The following is a 23,503-nucleotide window of genomic DNA, read 5'->3' as shown; positions in this document are numbered from 1 at the left end:
AAAATTAGCCAGGTGTGATAGCATGCCTGTAGTTCCAGCTACTCAGAAGGTTGAAGTGGAAGGATCACCAGAGCCCAGCAAGGGTTAAAAAAAAAAAGGGGGTTGCATAGTAAATATTTTTAGCTTTGAGGACTATATGATCTTTGTTGCAGTTATTCAACTTTTACTCTTGTATAGAAAAAGCAGCTTTAGACAATATATAAACAAACCATTGAGTGATTAAGGATGTATTTCAATAAAACTTTATGGACAAAATTTAAATTTCATATAGTTTTCTTTTTTTTGAGTCCAGGTCTCACTCTGTCGCCCAGGCCGGGGGTAATGGCTTGTGCCTGTGGTTCCATCTACTTGTAAGGATGAGGCAGAGGGATCGCCTGAGCCCACCAGGCTGAGGCTGCGGTGGCTGTGAGCATGCCACTGCAAGCTATCCTGTGCGATAGAGTGGGAGTCCAACTGAAAAAAAAGACATACTAGAAATTACCCACTTTAAGTTAGTATGGTTGACCCTTAAACAGCACAGGTTTAAACTTTAGATTCAGATTTTCTCCTTCCTCTGCTACTCCCCAGACTTCCTTCTCTTCAGTCTTCTCAAACCCAAAGACCTTTGTAATGATCCACTTCCACTTAATGAATAGAAAATATATTTTCTTAAAATTTTTCCCTCTAGCTTTATTGTAAACATGTAGTACAGTATATAATACATATCACATATAAAATATGTGTTGACTATTTTTGGTCAACAGGTTATTTGTAGTAACGTTTTTGAGTCAAAAGTTATGATATTTGACTGCTTAGGGTCAGCGTTCTTCAAGGGTGAACTAATGTTCCTGAGCTGGTCTATTACAATCCTATAGAAATAAACTTTTGCTTTTTTTTTTTTGAGTTGGAGTCTCACTCTGTCACCCAGACTGGAGTGCAGTGGCCGCTCCCGGCCACTGCAGCCTCGACCTTCCTAAGTAGCTGGAACTACAGGTGTGCGCTACCACGCCCAGCTAATTTTTGATTTATTGTAGAGATGAGGTCTCGCCAAGTTGCCTGGGCCGGTCTCGAACCCACGAGCTCAGGCAGTCCACTCACCTCAGCCTCCCAAGGGTGGGATTACAGGCTGAGCCACAGAGCCCAGCTACTTTTGCTTTTTTAATTGAACCACGTGTAGGAAAGGGTGCTAGGATAAGTGCAGTGAGTACAAAAATGTTTCTACTCTCTGATACTTAAATAGGAGTGTTTACCATATTTCACTTATTTTTTTCTGTACAAAAGGCAGAACCATTACTTCCAGAGAAGGCAGCTAGGAAAGAAAGGCCTTAGGAATGAGGAGTAAATCTGAACCTTTTCTCTTACCCAAATTCCTAAGAGGCTTGGGGAGTCCCTGGCTGATGAGGACTCAGCAACAGGGTTTTATTGCCCTATTGTTTTTCTACCTGACTAGAATAATATCACATAACAAAGAGGGAAGTCAAAGTATCTTATGGCTCTGAAAAGCCATGTCTTGTGGATTCCAGTACTCTCAAGGAATCTTGTAAGACCTCTGTCCATCCTCTCTGTAGCCTGCCAGGTCTTAACTTCATCTACATGTCAGTAAGCCCAGACTCTTTCCACCCTGTGTCTCAACAAAACATCTTAACTTCATCTATATATCAACAAACCTCAAGTCTTGCCCTTTGTCTCAGCAAGACATCTCATCTCCTGATAAGAACTACATATTACCAGTCAAGAAAACTTTAAACCCACCTATGACCTGCGAGCCCTAGCTTGGAAAGGTCCCTCTCTCCCTGGCCAAACCTATGAGAATCTCACATGTATTGATTTACAGTTTCTTATAACTTCCATATTCCTAAGTATAAAATCAAGCCGCCATTCAGCCATGGTGGACCCTCTTTCTCAAGACCTCCTGAGGATGGGCGTACCCGGGCTTAAGTCCTCAAGCTTGGCTCAAGAATAAACCATATGAAAATATTTTACAGAGTTTGGCATCTTTTCATCAACAGGTAAGAGGTGTTTTTTTTTTGAATCGGAGGAAAGGATTTTTTTTGTTTTGAATCGTAGTCTCACTCTGTCTCCCAGGCTGGAGTGCAGTGCATTCTAACGGCCACTGGAGCCTCAACCTGCTGGGCTCAGGTGATCCTTCCGCCTCAGCCTTCCAAGAAGCTGGAACCACATACAAGCGCCACCATACACGGCTAATTTTAAAACTGACTGTACAGACGTCGTCTCGCCATGTTGCTCAGGTTGGTCTTGAACCCCTGGGCTCAGGCAATCTCTCATCTTAGCCTCCCAAAGTGCAGTCACCGCGCCCAGCAGAGTTGGTTTTGAATGACAAGGTGTAATGGGAAGATGACCTGCCTAGAAGTTAGGAGACTTGGATTGAATGCAGTTTCTGGTATTTCAGCAGGTGATTTTCCTCTGGCTTTACCTCATGGGATGCAAGGCTCTGGGGTAACTTGTAAGGTCACAGTCGCCGAGGGCAAGTGCTAACGCATCTCAAGTAATAACATGGGACAGTCAGAGTGCGAAAGGACACTCACGGACTTGACATAACTCGCCCCAACTGTGCCTTTCGAAGTAATAAATCAAGCGTCCACAACAGTCTTCGGGTATGACCAGACCATTTCTCTTTATAGTTCTCCAAACAACGAAGAACAAATAAGCAGTTGTTTTTTTTTTTGAGTCGAGCTCTCACTCTCCCGTTCGGGCCGGAGTGCAGTGGCACGATATGGCTCACTGCAGCCTCAACCTCCTGGGCTCAGGCGATCCTCCCGCCTCGGCCTCCTAAGTAGCTGGAGTACAGGTGCACGCCACCTTTTTGAGTTTTTGTAGAGACAGAGGTCTCGCTATGTTGCCAAGTCTGCTCTCTGGTTTTGAACTCTTGGGCTCAAGCGATCCTCCCGCCTCGGCCTCCCAAAGTGCTGGGAATGCGGGTTTCAGTCACCACGCCCGACCCCCAAGTAAGCAATTTTAAGAGCCAAGAAACTGCAATAAGGCCCTTGCAGCCCCAGTTTCCACGTGGTCTACCTGGCGCTGGCACTGTCGCCAGGGGCTGCTGACGCTTCAAGGAGCTAGTGCTACGTGGCTTTCTTGCAGGCCGCGTCGTTTTTCGGGTAGACGGAGACACGTAGCAGGGGTTTCCCTCCACCCAGTCTCCGGCCACCACACCCGCCCTCTGCTTACAGACTTTCAGAAGACGGATCCGGATCTGGCGCACGCGCGCTGAGTCTCAGCGAGCCCTGCCCCCGTCGCACCGAGCGCCACGCCCCCTGCCGACCGCCGCTCCGGAAGTGCCGTGCGGCCCGTGCGCCGAGTGGGCGGGGCAGACGTCGCCCCCGGAAGTGGCGGCCAGCCGGCAGGGCGGGGCTGCGGCTGCCACGTTGGAGCGGAACGTGGAGTGGCCTTGGGCCGGGAGGAGGGGCAGCGACGGATGCTGAGAGAGTCCAACGGGCGCCGCGCTAGCTCCGGAGCCGGTCGTCGAGGGTCCCCGCCAGGTGCGTCCGCCTGCTGCCTCATGCCCTTGTCGCCGGCCCACGGGCCTCGGGGTGCAGCCGGCCAGCACTGGACCCGGCCTCAGCCTCCGCCGGCTCCTCTGGCCCCGCCGGCCTGAGGCCCGGTCCCGGGTGCCTGCTCCCCGTCCCGGTGTTGGGCCCGGCGGGACAGCGTCTGGCGTCAGGAGTCCCGCTGGGTCTCGCCCGGCTGCCTCTGTGGACGCTTCCGCGGCCGGGCGGGGGCTTCCTGAGGTTGGCGACGCGGTGTTCCCCCGGGGCGTCGCATCCGGGCCGGAGTTTGCGGGCCCGAGTCCTCAGACCCTAGTGCACAAAGAGGTGCGGTCCCCAGGGGCAGGGAGGGGACGCTCTCGGGCGGCTCGCCGGCTTCCTGCGGCTGGGACTCATCGTGTGCTTAGCTGTTGCGGGACTTAGAGACTCGTAGGTTCGAACTGATAGCTGCTGTCACTTATCCAGAGCGGATTATTGTGAGAACAGTGGTCGCCAGTGCGCTGAAAGAAGTCTGCTAAGTGTCACCTGGTTTTGCTGATAAGGTGTTAAATTACCAGGCGGTTGTAAAGTAAATCAAAATACTGCCTGGATTTAGGGGCATTAAAACTTTTCTTGGAGCTCAAGGTCTTCCTGAAACTGCAACGATGTTACAGCCTGTGACAAGCCCTTTCCCTTAAACTGCCTTCTCCAACTACAGAAAGCTGAAATCGGGGCTTTGTCGGCAGTTGTGACTGTTTAATCGGTATCGGAGGTTTGCCCTTGTTATCACGGTGTCCCGCATTTCTGTACATCTGGATGACTCGGTAGTCGGCGTAGGTTTATTCTTTTTTCGTGGTTTTTCCGCTCTCCTTGTTTCTCATTACTCCTTAATTACAGTTCTGGGAACGGTATTAGACTCCGAGAACTTCTGGAAAATTTGGGAGTGTTCTAGTAGCTGTGATTTTATGTTGCATACATCCACGGTTATTTGGGAAATGTGAAATTTGAGGTGGATTTAGAATTACACTGCTTACTTTTATATAAGCAGGTTCTTTTTTGAAACCAATAGTGTGTAAGAATAGAAAGATACTTGCCAGCATGTAAAAGAAAAGAATAGAAAGAAATGTGTAGACCGTAAAGAGCAGTGAGTCTCCCCAACCTTTTCGGATTTCACTCAGTTTATAAAAGTGTGGGGCCGTCTTCCTAGAAAAACACACATATACACACATGTAAGATTTTCTGTGTGTATAATTTCAGGAGGTTTACCAATCCTAGGTTAAAAACTCCTGTAAGAGAATGTTATTAAATTGATTTCTGTTGATTGATGCAGTGATTACATTGTTTTAAAAAATGTTATTCTTAAGTTAATTTCAGCTCAGAAAATCTTACTATACTGCAGATTAGTGTGACATCATTTGATTTAGTAATGAACCACAGTTGCCTTCTTCGATTTGGTTTTGGTTGGGTGAAATGAGCCTAGAACATTAGTAAAGCTAAATAAATCCTCTAGAACAATTGTGCTTATCAGTAATGAGGTATTTTGTCCACACAAGATGGATTTTTACTAAAAGTAGTATCAGCTAGGGATTGCAAACCTAGTTTGGGAGTCAGGTTCTGATTTTTGTTACCTCTTTCACTTTTTATGTGCTTTCTGAGGAATGTATAAGCTCTTTATATAGCACAGTAAGGTTGGTATTTTGTATAGAATAGTACTATTGGGTTTTAGTATTACATTACAAAGTTTGCATTTAGAAAGTGATGAGCAGCAACCCCTTCGAGTTCCCTCCCACTGTGGGAGCTTTTCTGTCCTCTCAATAAATCCTGCTTTAAAAAAAAGAAAAGGCTGGGCTAGGTGGCTCAGCCTATAATCCCAGCACTTTGGGAGACCGAGGTGAGTGGATTGCGTGAGCCTGCCGGTTCAATACCAGCCCAGGCAACTTGGCGAGCCTCATCTCTACAATAAATCAAAAATTAGCTGGGCATGGTAGCATGAGCCTGTAGTTCCAGCTACTTGGAAGCCCAAGGCAGAAGGATTGCCGGAGCCCAGCAGGTCAAGGCTGCAGTGGCCAGGAGTGGCCACTGCACTCCAGTCTGAGTGACAGAGTGAGACTCCAACTCAAAAAAAAAAAAAAATTAGCCACGCATAGTAGCGCATGCCTGTAGTTTCAGCTACTTGGAAGGATCGCCTGAGCCCGTGAGCCTAGCAGGTCGAGGCTGCAGTGGCCATGAGCATGCCCCTCTGCACTCCAACCTGGGTGACAGAGTGAGACTCCAACTAAAAAGAAAAGAAAAGAAAATGATCAGAAAGAAAAAAAAATTTCACTTAATTGAATGCAGTTATTGTGGAGAGAAAGTTGAGTGAAAGGTAAGAGTTTTAGTCTGGAACATAATAAATTTTCTTATAGATGTATTCTTGAGGATTAATTGGAGTAGACATTTTAAATTGCAGTTTTTGCCATAGCCATCATTTATGAGCATTTATTTACTATGGGCTTGGCACTGTTCTAACCACTCTGAGTAATAACTCTTTTCATTCCCACAACAACTCTGTGGTGTAGATTCCGTGACCCTTACTTTACTGAGTCAGGAACTCAAGATACACATAGGTAAAGTTGCATAATCTGAGTCAGAGGTGGACATAGTGAGGCTGGGATTTAAACTGAGGGTATCTGCTCCAGACCTCATGATTCATGAATTGCTGTGCTGTAGATACTGTCTTGTAAATGGCCTTTGAGAACAAGCCAGTGTTCTCACAATTGGCTTTTTATATTTTCTTTTAAATTATTGTTATTATTATTATTTTTTTTTCTTTTATTTTTGGAGTCAGAGTCTCACTCTGTCGCCCACGCTGGATTGCAGTGGCACACTTGCAGCCACCGCAGCCTCGACCTGCTGGGCTCAGGTGATCCTTCCACTTCAGCCTTCCAAGTAGCTGGAACTGCAGGCGTATGCCACCACGCCCGGCTAATTTTTTGTTTTATTGTAGAGATGAGGTCTCACCAAGTTGCCCAGGCTGGTCTCAAACCCGTGGCAGTCCTCTCACCTCGGCCTCCCAAAGTGCTGGGATTATAGGCATGAGCCACCGCCCCCGGCCTTAAATCATTTTTTCTAATGCATTTTAGTACTGATCTTTTTATATTTTCATAATGATGTTCTGTGTAAGATAGTTTTGAATGAAGCAAGTATGCATAGTATTAACTCTAATCACATAATATTAAAAAAAAAATTACACAAAGTTTTTAAAGCAAGTCTCACTTGGGAATTATATTTTTTCTTTTCTTTTTTTTGAGTTGGAGTCTGACTCTGTCGCCCAGGCTGGAGTGCAGTGGCATGCTCACAGCCATCCCAGTCTCGAACTGCTGGGTTCAGGCAATTCTCAACCTTCCAAATAGCTGACTGAAACTACAGGCATGCGCCACCATGCCCAGTTAATTTTTTTGTTTTATTGTAGAGATGAGGTCTCACCATGTTGCCCGGACTGGACTAGAACCTGTGGGCTCAGGCAGTCCTCTTGCCTCTACCTCCCAAAGTGCTGGGATTACAAGTGTGAGCCACTACGCTCGAAGGGAATGATATATTTTCAAAAAAATAATTTACAACTAAGTGAATTATCATTTCTAAAAGAAGGAAGTACACATATATCCAGAGGAAACTGTATTTCCATAGCATTCTTAGTGATTTTGAGAATGATTGCAATGGGCAGGTTATGGTACTCTTGTTTAGTTAGATTCAGCCTGTATACCATAGTTCTAGGCTATTATAGTAGCATGGTGATTTTTTTTTTAGTTTGGAAAATATAGTTTATTTAGAAAGTAGATTAGAGAGAGAGAAAAATTCACCCTCCCAAGGTAGGGAAGGGGGCCAAAGCTTAGGAAAACATGACCTGTGACTTTTTTTTTTTTTGCATTGGAGTCTCACTCTGTCGCCCAGACTGGAGTGCAGTGGCTGCTCCCGGCCACCACAGCCTCGACCTGCTGGGCTCTGGCGATCCTTCCGCCTCAGCCTTCCAAGTAGCTGGAATTACAGGCACGCGCTACCACGCCCGGCTAATTTTTTTTTATTTTATTGTAGAGATGAGCTCTCGCCTGCCCAGGCGGGTCTCGAACCCGCAGGCGACTTTTTAAAAAAAATATGTAGTGTTGAAGCCTTGTATGCAAGGTGAATAAGTGGAATGGCTTCTAGTGAGATGTTAAGCACTAGGGCTAAGAAAGAAACTTTTAAAAAATGATTTATTTATTTATCTATTTTTAATTTTTTTATTTTTTTGAGTTGGAGTCTCACTCTGTCACCCAGACTAGAGTGCAGTGGCCGCTCCTGGCCACCGCAGCCTTGACCTGCTGGGCTCCAGCGATTCTTCCGCCTCAGCCTTCCAAGTAGCCGTAATTACAGGCATGCACTACCACGCCTGGCTGATTTTTTGATTTATTGTAGAGATGAGGTCTTGCTGCCCAGGCGGGTCTCGAACCCGCAGGCTCAGGCAATCCATTCACCTCAGCCTCCCAAAGGCGCCGGATTACAGGCTGAGCCACCGAGCCCAGCAAAAGAAACTTTTATAAATGCTTTGAACTCCCATGTAACCATTTTATGTTTTTCTAAATGTGTCTCTTTCTCCTTCAGTAAATGTTACACATTAACTAAGCATTCATGAGTTAGGTAGTCCTTGTACCTTTGCTCTTTGAAATACTATAATTCTATTCAGTTTTTTAAAAAATTTGTTTTTCACTTTTAGAAGTTATTCTGAAGGCATCTTATAACCTTTTTCCCTTAACAATACTTTCTCCTATTTTTTTTTTCTTTCTTTCTTTCTTTTTTTTTTTGAATCAGGATCTCACTCTGTTGTCCAGGCTGGAGCACAGTGGCATGATCACACTACTGCAGCCTCAACTTCCTGGGCTCAGGTGATCCTTCTGCCTCAGTTTCTCCTCCGCCTCCCTGCCAGTAACTGGAATCACAGGTGCATGCCTCCACACTCGAGATGAGGTCTTGCCAAGTTGCCCAGACTGGTCTTGAATCCCTGGGATCAGGCAATCCTCTCACCTCTACCTTGAACTTGTTATTAAAGATTAGGTCAGGCAGTTGGCTAAAAGGAAGAAGAGAACATTCATGTCAAGAAAATAGTTACCTTTTTTATTTCTTAGAAATTTAGAATTTTAAACCAGGCTCGGTGGCTCACACCTGCAATCCTAGCACTTTGGGAGGTGGAGGCGAGAGGATTGCCTGAGCCCAGGAGTTCGAGACCAGCCTAGGCAACTTGATGAGACCTTGTCTCTACAGTAAATCAAAAAATTAGCCAGGCGTGGTAGCGCACATCTGTGGTTCCAGCTACTTGGAAGACTGAGGCAATAGGATCACCTGAGCCCAGCAGTTCAAGGCTGCAGTGGCTGTGAGTGTGCCACTGCACCCCAGCCTGGATGACAGGGTGAGATTCTAACTAAAAAAAAAAAGAATTTTATCCCCTGAATAATCTTAATAAAATAGATGTGAAATTTTCTTGTTTAATCTCATGCTAGCAATAATTTAAAAATTTTTTTTAGTTGAAGTCTTACTCTGTCTGGAGTGCAGTGGCATGCTCACAGGCACTGCAGCCTCAACCCGCTGGGCTCAGGTGATCCTCCTGCCTCAGCCTTCCAAGCAACTGGAATTACATGCATGTGCAACCATGCCCGCCAATTTTTTAAAATAATTTTTTTAAATAGTTAACCTTGGCCAGGTGTGGTGGCTCAACTCTGGGAGGCACTTTGGGAGGCCAAGGCAAGAGGATTATCTGAGCCCGCAAGTTTGAGACCAGCCTGGGCAGCATGGTGAGACCTCGTCTCTACAATAAATCAGAAAAATTAGCTGGGTGTGGTAGCTCACACCTGTAGTTCTGGCTATTTGGAGGGCTGAGACTGGAGGATCACCTGAGCCCAGCAAGTTGACACTGGGGTGGCCATGAGTGTGCCACTGTACTCCAGCCTGAGTGAGACTCCAACTCAAAAAAAAAAAAAAAAAGCTAACCTCTCAAAAACTCAGTAACTTCTGTGTTAGACACTTTATCTGGCTCTCTAAAATATATTCCCCTACTTAAACTTCTTGTCATCCTATTTGGTAGTCACTCCTGACCCCATTTTACAGATAGAGAAACTAGGGTTCAGAGAGACTGTGTCTGAGCTGGGGGCCCTGTCTACTGAGTTGCAGAGCCAGAGTCTGATTGGGATGGATTGGAGGCCAGTTGTGAGCCACTCCTTCCTCCCCAGCATGGTTTTTCAAATGCATTTCCCCCTTAATTTCACCAGGCGTGGTAGTTGCTTTGTCGTTGTTTCTTCCAAATGTTAATATTTTTTCTGTGATATAAAAATCGAATACCTGAACTTGTTAGAAATAACAAGTAAGAGCTTGGACTCTGGAGCTGAACTTCTGAGTTCTCCTCTTGACCCTACCCCTTGCTAGCATGTACAGATTATCTAGCTTGCTTTGTCTTAATTCATCATCTGTAAAATCGTCATAGAAGAGGGATATTGCTGTCTAAGGCCCTTAAGGAAGCTGTTAGCAGATGAGCTCTAGAGATGGTGAGGAGCTGGTACAGTGCATTTGGGGAGCATTGAGTGTCTGTAGCTACAGACTTGAGACTGAAACAAACGTGGGAGTGAGTGAGGAAGAGTGAAATGCAAATGTCAGGTGTCCAGCGATGGAGGTATAGATCATACAAGTAATTAAAGGAGAAAAAGAAAGGAAATCGAGGTAGAAGTCTTGTGGATTGCCACGTCTGTAATGGCTGGTAGCCAGGGGACATCATTTAAAGCTGACACATCAGTTAGTAGAAGTATAAGCATATTTAGCAGTTCAAAGGTAAACAGCAAAAGTTATATTGCCTGTAACTATGTAGTGCAAGACAGGCAGATAATACAGACTGTTTTCATTAGTGCTCCTATAGGGAGTCAGTAGTTACTGTGCAAATAAATAGAGGATTAATGGTATTAAATAAAATTGTTTAAAACTACAGTTATAAACACAGAACCAGAAACACATTTTAGAATAAAAATATACCATACTCATTACCAGAAAAGTGGTAACTACACAAAAAAGAAAATACGAGTAGACTTAAAACAATTATTAGGTCAAGCTTGGTGACTCAGTCTGTAATCCCAGCACTTTGGGAGACCAAGGTCAGTGGATTGCCTGAGCCTGCATGTTTGAGACCAGCCTGGGCAACTTGGCAAGTCCTCGTCTCTACAATAAATCAAAAATTAGCCGGGTGTGGTAGTACGCGCCTGTAGTTCTGGCTACTTGGAAAGTTGAGGTGGAAGGATCTCTGGAATCCAGTAAGTCGATGCTGGGGTGGCCATGAGCGTGCATCTGCACTCCAGCCTGGGTGACAGAGTGAGACTCCAACTAAAAAAAAAAATTATTAAACCACACGTAGCAAAAAATGATAAAACTAACACTAACTGTGTCTGACGTATCAGTACATTTTTTTATTTTAAAAAATTTTTTGTTTTAAATATGTGGGGTACAATTCAGGGTTAGGTATATAAATGTTCATTATACATTTTATTTTATTTATTTATTTTTTAGTTGGCGTCTTACTCTTGTTGCCCAGGCTGGAGTGCAGTGGCATGCTCATGACCACCACAGCCTCAACCTGCTGGGCTCAGGAGATCCTTCTGCCTCAGCCTTCCAAGAAGCTGGAATTACAGGCTGGTCTCGAACCGGTGGGCTCAGGCAGTCCTCTCACCTCAGCTTCCCAAAGTGCTGAGATAGGCGTGAGCCACTGTGCCCAGCCTACATTTTACTTTTTATTTTTAGTTTAATTTAACTTTTTTTGATTTGGGGTTCTCTGCTCTGCTGCTCAGGCTGGAGTGCGGTGGCATGATCACGGCTCACTGTAGCATTGACCTGCTGGGCTCAGGCAATGATCCTCCTGCCTTAGTCTTCCAAGTATTTTAGACTACAGGCTTGTGCCACCATGCCTGGCTTTTTTTTTAACTATAGAGATGAGGTCTCACTATGTTACCCAGGCTGATCTGGAACTCCTGGGCTCAAGGAATCCTCCTGCCTCAGCCTCCCAAAGTGTTGGGATTATAGGGCTGAGCCACCGCACTTGGCCTATCAGTACATTTTATTTATTTTTAATTTTTTTAGAAAGCAGGGTTTATTGAGAAGACAGAAAAGCTCCCTTAGTGGGAAGGGACCTGAGGGCGTTGCCCCCATCAATACATTTTAAATGGCCTTAGCTTACCTATTGAAAATATTTTCAAATTGGGTCACCAAGCAAAATATGACTTTTTGCTATACGCAGGACAGCCAGTGAAAAGAAAGTGACTTACAAGTTTAAAAACGTATACATGTAAAGGCAATAAAAGGTGGAATTCAAGCCACAATTCATTGAGACAAAGGATACTCATAAAGCTAAAATGTGTATTTTATAGTGAATATTTAGCATTATGAATATGGACCAAATAGCTATGTATTAAATAACAAAGTGATTTTCATAAAGCAGTAGTTTCAGGAGATAACAGGAAATATTGACATAAATGTATTAGTAGTTGGAGACTTTTAATTCATTCCCCTGGTCCAAGACAAATCAAGTGGACAAAATAAAAAATAAGGATAATAGAAGAGCTGAACAATTAAATCAATAAAGAAGTTTTGATTACTATGTACTGAACTCTGGACCCTAAGACAGGGAGCATTCCTTCTTTTTAGGTCCCATGGACAGTTCACAAAAACTCACTGTACAGTCTCTATAGATAGGGAAGGAGTGGGAAATTAGGGGATTTTAGGACAGGGAAACTACTCTGTATGGTTCTGTATTGGTGGGTACATGTCATTATACACCTGCCAAAACCCATGGAATGTACAGCATCGAGAATGACCCCTGATACAGACTGCATTTGGGTGATTTTGCTGTGTCAGTGTTAGTTCATGGGTTGAAACAGATGCCCCACCCTGCTGGGTTTCTTGGTGGTGGGAGAAGTGGGCAGGGATGTAGCAACTCTTATACTTTTTTGCTCAACTCTTCAGAGAACCTAAAGTTTCTCTTAAAGAATAAAGTCTGTTTCTCACAAAGTTAAAGTCCTATGAAAGGTGAAAGTGTGTGTGTGTGTGTGTGTGTGTGTGTGTGTATACATGTATATATGTATATATATATACATGCATATATATATACACACATATATATATCATAAACAAAATTAAAAAATAAAGTCTGTCAACCTTATGAAAAATGAGCAAATGGGCTGGTTGTGGTGGCCCACGTCTTGTAATTTGAGTACTTTGAGAGACTGAGGTGGTAGGATCACTTGAGGCCCGGAGTTCCAGACTAGCCTGTGCAACATAACAAGACCCTGTCTCTACAAGAAAAATTGGGAACATGATATGAATAGACAGAAGAGGTGACAGAAAAGGAAATATGGATGACACACAATCATATAAAGAGAGGCTGACATCATTTTTCACCTGTTAATGTTGGTGACAGCACACTCTGGTGAGGCTGTAAGTCAGCAAATAGTCAGAGATTACTCTTGGGCAGTGGAAAGGTCCAGTTGCCACAGAGGGCTCCTAGGAAATAATCATCAGAATTAAAATTTGTCCTTTAATTTAACAGTTCTACTTCTAGACATTTAGAGCTGCCCCTGCTCGTTACATGCATATGACCATTTATTTCAACATTGTTTTGCAAAAAGCAAAAATCACCTCAGGTGCTCATTAGTATTGGACTGGGCAATTATGTTATATCTTAGAGTGGAGTACTATGCCATTTGAATGCCTTTATGTAAAAATATCAAAGATTTTTAAAGAATGTATAGTACTATATACGTCTTAAATTTTTCCCTCAAAGTAACTTTAATGACAGAATATATAAATAAGGAGCATATGGAATTATATCTTAAGTGACCAGTTTTCTAATACTTTCTGCTTTATATTTAAAATCTGTGAGCTATGTTCTTCTCTGTAAGTCTGTGTTAATTTAAAATTGATTTTTAAAACTGTCTTTATCAGCTGGGTATGGCGGTTCATGCCTGTAATCCCAGCACTTTGGGAGGCCGGGGCGAGAGGATTACCTAAGCCCATAGGTTCAAGACCAGCCTGTGCAACATGGCAAGACCTCGTCTCTACAGTAAATTAAAAAATTAGTTGGGTGTGGCTGTACACGCCTGTAGTTCCAGCCACTTGGAAGCCTGAGGTGGAAGGATCATCTGAGCCCAGCAGGTCGAGGGCTGCAGTGGTTGTGAGCACATCACTGTACTTCTCCTGGGTGACAGAGTGAGACTCCAACTAAAAAAAAAAAAAACAACTAAAGTGCTCTTATCATATGACATGGCTGCTCTTACCCTGAGACACTGTCCCAGCCTTGCTTGAGAAGCACATGTGTAGCACAGTTAATTATGTGAGGTATTTTTCTAGACTGATTAAACTGAAGGACTATATCTGTAAACAGAATAGCTGAGTATTTATCTCAAAATAGAATAAGAAGTTTGTCTTTTTTTTTTTTTAATTGAATATTTCCAACAAACGACACCTAAATAGATTTTGATGTATTGGCACTTTGGCATTACTGGTGTTGTAGTGGCTTGTCCAGTATGTTTCTGTGTAAAATATGTTTCTGTGTTCTTTGTTAAATGTTCAATATATTTATATGGAAATTGTTCTCTTTAGCAGGATGAAGTTAAAGGAAGTGGATCGTACAGCCATGCAGGCATGGAGCCCTGCCCAGAATCACCCCATTTACCTAGCTACAGGTAAGTTCAAAAGAGAGGAGGTAGTATGACTAAGCCACTTGTGGCTTATTTGTGCTTGCCCCTTAAGATGCAATTCAAGCCAGGCTCAGTGGGCTCACACCTGTAATCCCAGCACTTTTGGAGGTAGAGGTGAGAGGATTGCCTGAGTTCAGGGGTTTGAGACCAGCCTAGGCAACTTGGTGATATGTCATCTCTACAATAAATAAAAAAAACCTACCGGACATGGTGGTATGTGCCTGTAGTTCTAGCTACCTGGAAGATTGAAGTGGAAGGATCACCTGAGCCCAGCGGTTAGAGGCTGTAACTGTGAGCATGCCACTGCACTCCAGCCTGGGTAAACAGAGTAAGACTCCAGCTCCAAAAAAAAAAAAAAAAAAATGCAGTTCACAGCCAGGCGCAGCTCAATCCTATAATCCTGGCACTTTTGGAGGCAGAGGTGAGAGGATTGCCTGATTCCAGGGGTTCAAGACTAGCCTGGGCAACTTGGCAAGACCTCATCTCTACAATAATAAAAAAAATTAACTGAATGTGGTGGTGTGCATCTGTAGTTCCAACTACTTGAAAGGCTGAGGTGGAGGGATGGCTTGAGCTCAACAGGTCAAGGCTGTCGTGGCCATGAGCATGCTACTGCACTCCAGCCTGGGCAACAGAGTGAGACTCCTACTCAAAAAAAAAGATGCAGTTCACATGTTTTCTCTGGGTAGCCTCTCCACCCCTGGCAACTGAGCTCAGTGGCCTCTCTGTGTCCCATGGCACCTTCTCCATCATAGCATTGATTGTGATGTGCTATGTGTGAAGTGTCTTCGTCTTCCTTGCTTCAGTGGCTTGTGTTTTACCTCTACTCCAGTATTAACCACAGTAAATGACATTTTGAAAACCATGATTAAATATCAGTTTGAATGAATGAAGAGCAATTTTGATGTTATCATTGGTTTGGTTTTGTTTTTATGTCAGAGTCTCACTCTGTTACCCAGGCTGTAGCGCAGTGGCACACTCAAGACCACCGCAGCCTCAACCTGCTGGGTTCAGATGATCCTTCCGCCTCAGCTTTCCAAGTAGCTGGAACTACAGGCACATGCCATCATGCCCAGCTAATTTTTTGATTTATTGTAGAGACGAGGTCTCGCCAAGTTGCTCAGGCTGGTCTCAAACTGGGCTTAGGCAGTCCTCTCACCTCAGCCTCCCAAAGTGCTGGGATTACAGACGTGAGCCACTGCACCCAGCTCGTTATCATTTGTATATAAAAAGAATTAGATTTATATTATGTGTGATTATAACCAGATATAGTAAATGATGGAGTTGGTTTGACAGAGCTTTTAACATATCTACAGACTTTGAATAATTATCTGCATTACCCACTCTATAGACATCATTTCCTAGCCTTGTGCTAGAATTCATTGTTGTAGTAATTTCAGCACTAATGCAGCATTCATGGGCAAGATAATTGAAAAACATCCTTTAATTTCTATTTTGTACCATTTTCTTGGAGTCTTTTATTTTTGCATGTGTAGTTACCATAAATGTATTTTTGTAGGAACATCTGCTCAGCAATTGGATGCAACATTTAGTACCAATGCTTCCCTTGAGATATTTGAATTAGACCTGTCTGATCCATCCTTGGATATGAAATCTTGTGCCACTTTCTCATCTTCTCACAGGTATGAGAGTCAACCTTAAATTCATGTGATCATTTAATTCCTTGTAGTTGATGCTTACTTTGTTTGTAATTATGCTATTAGAAAGTGTAAGGAATGCATACCATCAGTGACATGAAGTATTTTGCAAAAAAGTATATGAGTGAATTTTTAGGAAGTAAAAGAAGTGTTTGTATGTTCTGTTGTCTTTCCTATTGCTGACTTTTCATGTGAAGATGGGAAGGAAAGGCCCTCCCATCTATTTTTTTCTCATGGTATAGTGGAGTCCTTTTTCCTACCTATCTCTGTCGCACCTGCTTACAAAAGGTAAGTGCTGGGTGTGGTAGTTCACGCCTATAATCCTAGCACTTTAGGAGGCTGAGGTGAGAGGATTGGTTGAGCCCAGGAGTTCCAGACTAGCCTGGGCAACATAGTGAGACTTCTTCTCTACAAAAAAATTAAAAAATTAGGCCGGGCTCAGTGGCTCAGCTTGTAATACCATCACTTTGGGAGGCTGAGGTGAGTGGATTGCCTGAGCCTGCAGGTTCAAGACCCACCTGGGCAACTTGGTGACACCTCATCTCTATAATAAATAAAAAATTAGCCAGGCAAGGTAGCATGCGCCTGTAGTTCCAGCTACTTGGAAGGCTGAGGCGGAAGGATCGCCGGAGCCCAGCAGGTCGACACTGCGGTGGCCGGGAGCATGCCACTGCACTCCGGTCTGGGCAGCAAGAGTGAGACTCCAACTCAAAAAAAAAAAATTAGTTGGGTATGGTGGGATACACCTATAGTCCCAGCTACCCAGGAGGCTAAGGCAAAAAGATTACCTGAGTCCAGGAGGTTGAGGCTGCAGTGAGCCATGAGCATGCCACTGTACTCTAGCCTGGAGTAGTTGTATTAAGATATTAATAGGTAGCCGGGCTCGGTGGCTCAGCCTGTAATCCCGCGCCTTTGGGAGGCTGAGGTGAGTGGATTGCCTGAGCCCGTGGGTTCGAGACCCGCCTGGGCAACAAGACCTCATCTCTACAATAAATCAAAAAAATCAGCCGGACGTGGTAGCACATGCCTGTAATTCTGGCTACTTGAAAGGCTGAGGTGGAAGGATCGCCAGAGCCCAGCAGGTCGAGGCTGCGGTGTCCAGGAGTGGCCACTGCATTCCAGTCTGGGCGACAGAGTGAGACTCCAACTCAAAAAAAAAAGATATGAATAGGCCAGGTGTGGTGGCTCACACCTATAATCCGTGAACATGCCACTGCATTCCAGCCTGGATGACAGACTTGACTCAAAAAAAAAAAGAAAAAAAGATACTAATAGAGCTAGGTTCAGTGGCTCACACCTTTTTTTTTTTTTTTTTTTTTGAGTTGGAGTCTCACTCTGTTGCCTAGACTGGAGTACAGTGGCATGCTCCCGGCCACTGCAGCCTCAACCTGCTAGGATCAGGCGATCCTTCCGCCTCAGCCTCCCAAGTAGCCGGAACTACAGGTGCACACCACCACGCCTGGCTAGTTTTTGATTTATTGTAGAGACCAGGTCTCGCCAAGTTGCCCAGGTGGATTGCTCAGGCAATCCACTCACCTTGGCCTACCAACGTGTTGGGATTACAGGCTGAGCCACCGAGCCTGGCCCCTTTTTTTTTGACTTGGAGTCTCACTCTGTTGACCAGGCTGGAGGGCAGTGGTGCACTCATGGCCACCTTAGCCTCGACCTGCTAGGTTGAGGTGATCCTTCCACCTCAGCTTCTAAGTAGCTAGAACGACAGGCATGCGCCACCATGTCTGGCTAGTTTTTTTGATTTATTGTAGCGATGAGATCTCTCCAAGTTGCCCAGCCGGGTCTCGAACCTGTGGTCTCAGACAGTCCTCTTACCTCGGCCTCCCAAAGTGCTGGGATTATAGGCATGAGCTCCTGTGCCCAGCTGGCTCACACCTTTAATTCCAGCACTTTGGGAGGCCAGGATGGGAGGATTGCTTGAACCCAGGAATTCAAGACCAGCCTGGGCACACAGTGAGACCTCACCTCTACAAAAACTACAAAATTAGTTAGGTGCAGTGACATGGGCCTGTAATCTCAGCTACTTGGGTAGCTGGAGTGGGAGGATCCCTTGAGCACAGGAGTTTGAGGCTGCAGTAAGCTATGATTGCACCATTGCACTCCAGCCTGGTGACAGTGAGACTCTGTCTCAAAAGAAAAAAAAAGATATTAATAGTTATTAACTCTGAATAGTAGGTTATTTTTATTTTCTTCTTTGTACTTATCTATATTTAGAAATATGTTTCACAAAGAATTTTGTTGACATGAGTTGTGATAAACCAAGCGATAAGGGTGTTTGGATCACGCTTTCATGCTCTCATATGCCTTGTTGTAATGCAGAGAAAGAATGATTTCATTTGAGTGATAAAATACGCTCTATTTCTTCAATAACTTAGCAGAATTTGAGGAGATTATATCTTAGCTAACAGAATACAGCTCCAGTCTTGGAGTCTCAGGGGCCCTCTCATATTCCTGAGAGCCATCACATGGGGGGAGCCCGATGTCTTTGGTCTAGCATTTTTTCTCCTCACTCCCATCCCTGTCATTCTTGACATTCTGCCACCTTCGTATTTCATCTTATTCCAGATCATATTTTTTATTCTCCAACAGTAGAGATACTTGTCATAATATAATTTTGATGTTACTTTTCTACTGTCTGAATACATTATTTTTCTTAGAAAATGTCAAGTGATTTCTGTAATTCCTTTACTATTTAATAGAACATTAGTGATTCTTCTATAGTCATATGCAGAATTTATTTATTTTTTAAGGGAAGTGGCTGATTAGCTCTATTTTACAGATGAACCACAGGCAATTGAGAGATTAAGTAATTTACCCAGGGTCTGACAGTTTTTAAATTGTAAAATTATTCTCAAACCCATATCTTCTGATATACAAAATATACTTGTTACACTACCTTACCTCTATGAGAATTTTTACTCTTAAAAGACTACAGAATCAAATATGCAGACATGAGCATAAACAAAAAAATAAAATCAACGTCATACACAGTTGCCAGAAATGGAGGGGAAGCAGTGTTTTTGGAGCATTTATGAAAACATAAAATACTGAACATATAATTTCAAAAAACCTATAATCTCAGCGCTTTGGGAGGCTGAGGTGAGAGGATTGCATGAGACCAGCCTGAGCAACATGGCAAGACCTCATCTCTACAATAAATAAATAAATAAATAAATAAATAAATAAAATTAGCTGGGCGTGGTAGCACATGCCTGTAGTTCCAGCTACTTGGAAGGCTGAGGCAAAAGCTGGGCGTGGTAGCATATGCCTGTAGTTCCAGCTACTTGGAAGGCTGAGGCGGAAGAATTGCCAGAGCCCAGGAGTCGAGGCTGCGGAGGCCATGAGCGTGCCACTGCACTCCAGCCTGGGCGACAGAGTGAGACTCCAAACTCAAAAAAAAAAAGTTACTTTACTTGTTTTCTCCTAAAGGTACCACAAGTTGATCTGGGGACCTTATAAGACGGATTCCAAAGGCGAGGTCTCTGGAGTTCTGATTGCAGGTGGTGAAAATGGAAACATTATTCTTTATGATCCTTCCAAAATCATAGCTGGGGACAAGGAAGTTGTGATTGCCCAGAACGAGAAGCACACGGGCCCAGTGAGGGCCTTGGATGTGAACATTTTCCAGGTGAGACTTGGGCTTTTCTTCATAATTCTCAAAATATGTGCTGCTCATTTCAAATAAGTACATGGGCTACGCACGGTGGCTCATGCCTATAAACCCAGCACTTTGGGAGGCTGAGGTGAGAGGATTGCCTGAGTTCACGGGTTTGAGACCAGCCTGGGCAACATGGCGAGACCTCTTCTCTACAATAAATCAAGAAAAATTAGTAAGGCATGGTGGCACATGCCTGTGGTTCCAGCTACTTGGAAGGCTGAGGCAGGATTGCCTGAGCCCAACAGGTTGAGGCTGTGGTGGCCGTAAGCGTGCCACTGCACTCCAGTCTGGACAACAGAGTGAGACTCTGACTCAAAAAATAAAAAGAAAAAAAGAAAAGAAACAAGTACATGAATCCACTGTGCCTCCCCCTGCCTTGAAATTGAAAACTAGAAATGTGTGCCTGTGTAGGTTGATGGATGTTTGTTCGAAGAATGGTAGGTTCAGCTTTGGGATCAGGTGAATGTACTAACTCCATGAGGGGATCAGGCTAACAAGTTTAATTCTGGCAATCTGGAGGTGTCAATGCCATCTGATTAGACATTTTTTAAACATTCAGAGCCTCATAGATTGGAAAGCTTGCATTTTAAAGTTTGTCCTAGGTCAACATTAGGCTGACACGCTATGGTATCTGGGTTAATTCACTGTTGTATTGAGTAGTGTTTTTATGACAAAGAGATTACTACTATGAAATAATGAGAAATTATACAAATATGCAAATTTAAAAATAGGCAATTAAGATTCTTTTTACTGCTATCTTCATAAACATTACTGAATATTAATTATGTAAATGTATAAGTTAATAAAGATCTTGAGTTAATAGGATATTAGAGTATAACATCTAAAAAACGAATGTTAAGAAAATTTTTTGTGTTATAGGTAGGTACTACCATAGGATTCCTCTGTTCTTTTTTTTTTTTTTTGCATCAAGATCTTACTCTTTTGCCCAGGATAGAGTGCAGTGGTATGTGGCATGATCATGGCTACTGCAGCCTCAAACTCCTGGACTCAATTGATCCTTCTGCCTCAGCCTCCCAAGCAGCTGGGACTACAGGTGCACACCACCATACCTGGCTGATTTTTGTATTTTTTGTAGAGATGAAGTCTTGCTTGCTGTCCTGGCTGCTCTCAAACTCCTGGACAAGCAATCCTCCCTCTTGCTTCGGCCTCTCAAAATGCTGGGATTATAGATATGAGCCGTAGCGTCCGTCCTGTTTTCTTAGTTAAATGCCAGTTGTTCATAGGAGAATTTACAGGAGTGAACAGTAGAGGATGATGGTCAATTTCTAAAACCCACGCTCTTCTTGTGCTTTACATCACAGCCTCAGGGTCTTCTTGACCCTTGAAGCGTGTAACAGGTAAGCTAGAAATAGTACCACCTGGAACGAGATTGTCAGAGAACTGGAAACGTGAAGACTTGAGGGATTTTGCTAGGCTTGTACTGGCCCAGCTCTGGAAACTGGGTTTGAGTTATCCCGAGAAAGATGTCATAGTTTTAGGGTTCAGCTGTTTCGGAAAGCAATAATTGGTGACCTTCTGTTTTTTCTCACACTTAAATCTCCTTCCATAGATGCAAAGCTGCAAACAATAATCCACACATGGTTATATGTTCGACTGTTTAAGAATTTGTTCATATAATTTTTTTTATGTCTTGCATAGAAATTAGTTATATTTTGTTAAGGAGAATTTTTTATTTTTTTTGAGTTGGAGTCTTACTCTGTCACCCAGACTGGAGTGCAGTGGCCGCTCCCGGCCACCGCAGCCTCAACCTGCTGGGCTCTGGCGATCCTTCCGCCTCAGCCTTCCAGTAGCTGGAACTACAGGCGCGTGCTACCACGCCTGGCTAATTTTTGACTTATTGTGGAGATCAGGTCTCACCAAGTTGCCCAGGCGGGTCTCGAACCCGTGGGCTCAGGCAATCAACTCACCTCGGCCTCCCAAAGTGCTGGGATTACAGGCTGAGCCACCAAACCCGGTCTAAGTAGAATTTTATAATATGTTTTTCTAGAAGACTGTTTAAATTTGTAAAGATTTATTATGCATACTTATTTATGCATAATTATTCATGTATATGTGTTTTGCTTTTTTAATTAAATAGAAAACTTGTATGTGCTAAAACTAATCTCTTAGAATAACTGAGTTATTCTAAGTTCTGATTATGCATAAGTATTACTTAGTTATTAATTCTTTCTTATTGCAGACTAATCTGGTAGCCTCTGGTGCTAATGAATCTGAAATCTACATTTGGGATCTAAACAATTTTGCAACTCCAATGACGCCAGGAGCAAAAACACAGGTATTATATTGATTTTGATCAGTTTAATTAAAGAACCAAAAGTAACTCTTCTAAACTTATTTGTTTCAGTTTTAAGGTTTTTCACCCGAAACATACATGTTTAAAATCATTGCTTAGATGTTTATTTTTCTTCAGTATAGTAAAGTATTAGTGGTTATGTCTCTTAAACGTATCAGTGAGTCCTTCAACAGTAAATATTTGGTTTCTGCCGCCTGCCAGACACTGTCCAGCATACTAGACATGCAATAATAAAACAAAAATCCTTAACACTTTTCTTAGATATCATATAAGTATTTTTGCTTTCCATGTGTTATCTACTCTGTAATTTAACAACAGCCAACCTTATTTTTTTTTTTTGAGTCAGATTCTCACTCTGTCATCCAGACTAGAGTGCAATGGCTTGCTTGTGGCTACCGCAGCCTCAACCTGCTGGACTCAGGCCAACCTTCTAATTCAGTGTTCTAAGTAGCTGTAGCCACAGGGGTGTGCCACCATACCCAGCTAATTTTTTTGATTTATTGTAGAGACAAGGTTTCACCAAGTTGCCCAGGGTGGTCTTGAACCCCCAGGCTCAGGTAATCCTCATGCCTTAGCCTCCCAAAGTGCTGGGATTATAGGCGTGAGCCTCTGTGCCCGGCCAACAGTCAACCTTCTTAAAAAACATACAGACAAGACCATAGAAAACAGGGTTTTAAAAAAACCCCAAAACTCAAGCCCTTTTCTTACTTATTTCCGGTAAGTTGGGTGAGAACAGTCTTCCCCTGTTCTTCCTTGAGTTTCTTTATGTTTTAGAGGTTGTCCAGTTTGAGTAGCAGTTGTAATTGACCATAACATTTTTAGCAATGGGGAGGTAGCATAATGACAGCATTTGCCCCACCATTTATAAAGATTTGTTTTAATGGTCCAGACCATAACTGCCGGAGTCCAGCTCCAGTGGGTCAGGGTGTCCTGAAGGAGGGATGGTGTCGGCTCAGGAGAAAAAACTTGGAAACTGACTCTGCTGCAAGCAGGAAAAATGCCGGTTTATTGTCTTTTACAACTCCTTTTATACCCTAGATTTTGACTTGAGACGAAAACATGTTTTTCGTTTTCAAGGCAATCAGTTTCAATTTAATGGACAGGACAGGCAAGGTATCTTTGTTCATCCTGTTTTGATCATAAGAAATTATCATTCTAAACATTAACTATAAATTTTATAAACTCCTAACATTTTCTACTGATTATCATTTCTTAATGTCCATACAAAACTTACTTATTTCTATAGCTATTACATTATAAATCACTACCAAGTTCTAAGCACTATAATTGTTACATAGATTTACAAGTCACACCTGTGACCTTCACACAGCATTTTGCAACTAGCTGGGGTAAAACAGCATTCTCAAGGTTTTTTGTTTTTTTTTTTTTTTTTTTTTTGAGTTGGAATCTCACTCTGTCGCCCAGACTGGAGTGCAGTGGCCGCTCCCGGCCACCGCAGCCTCGGCCTGCTGGGCTCCGGCGATCCTTCCACCTCAGCCTTCCGAGTAGCCGGAATTACAGGCATGCGCCACCACGCCCAGCTGATTTTTTTGATTTATTGTAGAGATGAGGTCTCGCTGCCCAGGCGGGTCTCGAACCCGCGGGCTCAGGCAATTCACTCACCTCAGCCTCCCAAAGGCGCGGGATTACAGGCTGAGCCA

General features: G+C 43.5%; 1 protein-coding gene across 11 annotated transcripts in view; it reads left to right on the top strand.

Moving 5' to 3' along the window:
• The first annotated feature begins 3,289 nt into the window (after positions 1-3,289).
• SEC31A (SEC31 homolog A, COPII coat complex component) overlaps positions 3,290-23,503 on the top strand; it is an 85,311-nt gene continuing 65,097 nt past the window's right edge. For 6 of the 11 annotated variants that reach the window (XM_021711165.1, XM_021711163.1, XM_021711162.1 and 3 more), the window contains exons 1-5: positions 3,290-3,479; positions 14,103-14,185; positions 15,720-15,843; positions 19,300-19,498; positions 21,729-21,824. In XM_021711165.1, the coding sequence (XP_021566840.1) occupies positions 14,107-14,185; positions 15,720-15,843; positions 19,300-19,498; positions 21,729-21,824 (498 nt within the window). In that variant the 5' untranslated portion in view covers positions 3,290-3,479; positions 14,103-14,106. The remainder of the gene's footprint in view (positions 3,480-14,102; positions 14,186-15,719; positions 15,844-19,299; positions 19,499-21,728; positions 21,825-23,503) is intronic. The other 5 variants (XM_008055596.1, XM_021711164.1, XM_021711159.1 and 2 more) reach the window with 5 other exon arrangements.

This window comes from Carlito syrichta, unplaced genomic scaffold, assembly GCF_000164805.1.
Source record: "Carlito syrichta isolate Samal-C Ts95f unplaced genomic scaffold, Tarsius_syrichta-2.0.1 Scaffold301890, whole genome shotgun sequence".
Taxonomy (NCBI): Eukaryota; Metazoa; Chordata; class Mammalia; order Primates; family Tarsiidae; genus Carlito; species Carlito syrichta.
This window is presented reverse-complemented; position numbering and strand designations above follow the sequence as displayed.